This window comes from Dendrobates tinctorius, unplaced genomic scaffold, assembly GCF_039654945.1.
Source record: "Dendrobates tinctorius isolate UK_male_01 unplaced genomic scaffold, ASM3965494v1 ptg000257l, whole genome shotgun sequence".
Taxonomy (NCBI): Eukaryota; Metazoa; Chordata; class Amphibia; order Anura; family Dendrobatidae; genus Dendrobates; species Dendrobates tinctorius.
In genome coordinates this window covers 8,601,582-8,606,827 of record NW_027361924.1, presented here as the reverse complement: position 1 = coordinate 8,606,827, position 5,246 = coordinate 8,601,582, and the positions used below count along the sequence as shown (strand labels likewise).

Here is a 5,246-nt window from a genome sequence, read left to right as displayed (position 1 = left end):
CTTTAAATTAGAAAGCAAAAAGATATTAATCTGTATGTTTGGCATCTGGTAATTTTTTTAACATGATCATTGCGTAGAGTTACATGGATTTTATATTTTTTTGGATGGGTAAGTTTTGCTTTTTTACCTTAAATGGCTTCAAACATACACTTTGCAAATGTATAAAATTATCATTGTACATATTTGATGCCAGACAGGCGGACCAGGGAATGGCGCTGTCTTTGCCACCGAGAGAAATCAAGGTGCAGAAATTTCAGGTTGCTTTTAGGTAAAATATTATGCAAACTGATAAAAAAACAAATAAAAACTTTATACACAATGCATTTTGACTGTTTGAAGGCTTCTTCAGGTGTAATATTGTATTGCATATATCTACAATATTACAAATATTAAAAAAATGTTTACATTTCTCATGATTTTAGGTCGATAAGTAGCACCCGCTTCTTCTTTTATGTCTACAAGTGTAAACCTTTAATTCCCAAAGATAATAATGTTGTAACTAATCATAAAAAGCAATTATAATATAACTATAAGATTATAAGGAATTAATTGAATAATAAAGTACCTAAATAAAATTGTATGTTTTACTATATTTTATTAAAAGTTTTCTTTCTGTTTGGTCACATCTCTAAGCAGAAACATAAAACAAAACATATAACAAAAGTATAAATATCGTGTGTGATTAAAATGTTCAGAAACTATAACACTAACATCAAAAGCAGAATGACCAATAATTTAAAATTAAATCATAATAATAATAATAATAATAATCTTCATCATTATTATAAAAAAGCCAAAGACAGAATACTTTCTGACATTTTTTTCAATTTCATGGCTTATAGTTAGACTATAGCTTCTAAGCCTACGTTCCCATGATGAACATTTGGTGAATTTCTGATGCTGCAGATTTGCTGCAGCTTTTCTGCATTTATTAGATAAATTAGATTGTTTTCTTTTCACATTTTTGGTTTTTTTTGTTGTTAAACACATTTTTATCTTGTTTGTCCAGCTGCCTTTTTGCTCATTGTCAGATGTTGCGTTTCAAATATGACTTTTTTGCTTTGGGAGCTTCCTGTTACTGAGCTTTGATAAAACATTGTTGATACAGTAAGTGGATTACATGTATTTTTATTGCCTTTCTGCTACACAAATGCAATAAAAACACATGCATTTTTTAGACATGGATTTTCCTCATCTCATTCAAGTTTAAAGGGGAATTAAATATCTCTTAGAGACAATTTGCATATTTCATTTCCCAGAGGAGCATGCCTGGCTTCTAAGTAGAGATGAGCGAATTTGTTAGGATTCGAATATTGCTTTTGCAATATTTGTCGAACACGGCCGAACGTCATTAGAGTCAATGGGAGTAGAAATTACTGAATATGTTTGGAACCAATCACAAGACATACATAATTATTATTATTATTATTTATATAGCACCATTAATTCCATGGTGCTGTACATGAGACGGAGTTCCATCAAAATGCAAATATCACTTACAGTAAACAAACTAACAATAACAGACTGGTACAGAGAGGAGAGGACCCTGCCGTTGCGGTCTTACATTCTACAGGATGATGAGAAGGAGACAGTAGGTCGGGGGTTGCATTAGCTCCGATGATGTTAAGGTGGCCACTTGGTCATAACAGGTTGTAAGCTTTTTTTGAAGAGATGCTTTTTCAGGTTCCATTTGAAGGATCCAAATGGGGTGGATAACCGGACATGTTAGGGCACAGAGTTCCAGAAGATGGGAGCTATTTGGGAGAAATCTTGGAGGCGAGTGGGTGAGGATTGAAAAAGTGTGGAGGAGAGAAGGAAGTCTTGGGAGGAACAGAGTTTATGTGAGGGAAGATACATTTGGCATGAATATTGTTTGAATATGGCTCAAATATGTCAAAATCAGATTCAGTGCTAAAATCCAAACAAATTTGTTCATCTCTACTTCTGAGTAAAGATGAGCGAATTTGTTTGGATTTTGGCCCCAAATCTGATTGTGACATATTGGGGTCATTTTCTAACACTGTTTGTGCCAAATGTATGTCTTATGATCGGTTCCGAACATATTCGATCATTTTTACTCCCATTGACTCTAATGATTTTGGCAGTGTTCAACGAATAATGCAAAAACAACATTTGAGTCTGGTTGTAGTCGAAACTGAATCCAAACAAATTCGCTCATCTCTACTTTTAAGTTTCCTCGTTCTGACATGCCAGGCTTAGTTTGTCAATCTCCACAAGGAGAAATGTTGCTCCTTAGACCCAAGTTTATGGGGAAAATTTGCAAATAAACTCAATTACCACAAGAGAACTTGACAGTTTGCTGATTTCAAAGTCACACTACAGATCAGTTTCTCCAACGTAAAAAAAAATCGAGTGGGCACGAGATCCACTTTGTTGAAACTACTAAAATACTTAGTAGAAAAATGCCCCAAATGCTCATCTTGAGAACTCAACTTAAGTAATTATAAATAAATGAGTGTAAAAATTAAAAAGAGGACTTCAATGGAAGCCTGACATTGGTTAGAATACATTTTGTTGACATGGGTATACGACACATTTGAAGAGCATTTTTTACGGCACCATTTTTTGTAGATTTCACTACTATTGATTTGAAATCTGGAGCTTAGAAAATACACGCTAAGGGCGGGTGCAGATGACCGTAGTGAGTGCAAAAAGTTGTACCACACTCTGATGACTAAGTCCAGTCCAAATTCTGAACACTAACAGAATGGAACATAAGAATTATCACTCAAGAACATCTACTATAAAAGAAATATATGCACAAAATCCCTAAAGATAAAGTTTTACCTGTTAGGAAGGAAGAAGTAGGCAGAGAATATAAGGTCACTATAGAGATATCTATTTGTTCCCCATAGAGAGTCAATGTATCCACTTTCCATTTACATTTATTTTGATACGGATAATTTGTGTATACTCTCTTTTACAATAGTTAATAGGGGATTTTATGTAATAGCGCTTATATTTGGCTTATTAGATATCTCTATAGTGACCTTATATTCTCTGCCCACTTTTTCCTTCCTAACAGGTAAAACTTTATCTTTCAGGATTTTGTGCATATATTTCTTTTATAGTAGATGTTCTTGAGTGATAATTCTTAGCCCAAAATGACAATTTATATGTACTTTGCACATTGATTTGTGATTTCATCTATACATAGGCCTTTGAAAGATATCCAATATGAAGATAAATTATTAATTTAATTACCTTTCACAACTATAGTACACAAAGGTTTTTTTCTATGTAATCCATATTGGACGGTCTATTCCTCTTTATATGTATACATTGCATGGTGGTTCTGTTTCCTTTAAATTTAGAGGCACCTGATATATGACTTTTTGCAGTTAAATTGGTTCATTCACTTTTAATATTAATTATTAATAAAAATTATTTTAAACGTAACCACAATTGCTTTCATGGTTCATGTTTTGTGCTCTGGACGGTGGTGATTGTCTGGATTCACATGGTTGATTTGATGTTCTGTTTAGAACCATATGATATTGTAAGGACTTCCTTCTATTGATTTTTTACTAACAGAATGGAGTAGATGGAGAATTTTTATTCTCCATCTTCTCCTCATCTGAGAAAATCAGGTCACATTCTGATCAAACACTGATCCGAGTCTGATCTGAGTGTGAATAGCATAATTGCTCCGATTTTCTCGAATAACAAAAAATACTCTTGTCTGCAGCTAGCCTAATAGTTATGAAATAATATATCAAGCGTTATGTCCAGATAGCCATGAGAGCCTTAATTTTCTTATAAAAGCATTAGACCTTATAACTGCAGAATCAGGGCAGGCAATGAGATGACCATAAATGTCACCAGTTCCACCTGACAGGACCACATACATAGTCTAGAGTGTAACGTATGACAGCGTTAATTTATATATTTTTTATCTGATATCTGTATTAATATTTGTATAATGTCTTATAGGCTGGCATGATGAATCAATCATCCACTGACTTCTTTTATATCACGCCATTTTTCAGCCAGAGTGAGAGCAAGTTACTTCCTTTCAATATATTTCTCTTTATCTACCTGATTGGGTTATTGATGAACATTCTGATTCTGACTGTCATTTACATCAATAATCACCTGCATGTCCCTTTGTACATATTCCTTTGTAACTTGTCCTATATAGACATCTGCTCTACGACCTCTACAATTCCTAAACTTTTAGATATGATCCTCACTGGGAATAACACAATATCATTTGTGCAGTGTTTCACCCAGACATTTTTCTTCTTATTGGCTGCTAGTGCAGAGGACATCCTGTTATTTATTATGGCATATGACCGGTATGTGGCCATTTGCAATCCTTTACACTACCACCATTTATTAAATAAGAAAATCTGCACAATGTTTATCTTCACTATTTGGATATTGGCGAGTCTAAATTCCTTTTTGATGACTATTCCAGTATCCAAGATGTCCTTCTGTAATTCCAACATCATTCAGCATTTTTTCTGTGAAGCTAATACTTTGACTCAGATGTCATGTGCCGGTAAAGACATTTTCTACATTATTGTCTATTTCGAATTGATATTTTTTGGGCTTTGCCCCTTTTTGTGTAGTTTGACGTCTTACATCAAAATCATCAATGTTATCTTAAAAATTAAGTCGAGAGATGGAAAGAGAAAAGCTTTCTCCACCTGTTCATCCCACCTTGCCGTCATCATCCTCTACTACACAACTGGAGCTTCCATGTACATGATTCCACCTTCTAAATATTCCCATGCTATGGAACAGTTTGCCACTATACTGTGTACGGCAGTGACACCAATATTGAACCCTCTGATATATAGCCTGCGCAACAAAGATGTTATGAAGGGTTTGCGGAAATTTGGGGGAATGAAGTTGAAGATTATAGACAACGAAATATAAATATTTACCTATAAACATGTAAATGATGTCATACTTTATATTAAGGGGTTACATGGCTGAGATAGCCTCTGTTAAGTTGGGTTCCGATTGGATTGGCAATGCCACCAAAATATCAGTGACCACCAAGCAACTCACTGCACAGCCAGTAGAAAAAGTAACAAAATCCATGGAATTCTCCATCTACAAGGTTTCAGAAGTCCAGGAGTGGTTGGACTTAAGGTTGGTAAACAAGATAAAATAATACAAGCGGAAGGATAGTCCTTCAAATCCTTTCACCATAAGAACTATCAGTAATAACTAGATAATATTCCAGGTGTTCTTTTGAAACTTGGATGACCAGC

At 34.3% G+C, this 5,246-nt stretch overlaps 1 protein-coding gene across 1 annotated transcript; it reads left to right on the top strand.

Annotated features, from left to right (window-relative positions):
- Positions 1 to 209: 209 nt before the first annotated feature.
- On the top strand, positions 210 to 4,905 carry LOC141069278 (olfactory receptor 1C1-like). The gene is made up of 3 exons (XM_073558731.1): positions 210 to 268; positions 423 to 495; positions 3,955 to 4,905. Exons 1-3 carry the CDS (start codon positions 210 to 212, stop codon positions 4,903 to 4,905), a joined length of 1,083 nt encoding a protein of 360 aa, XP_073414832.1.
- Positions 4,906 to 5,246: the final 341 nt, after the last annotated feature.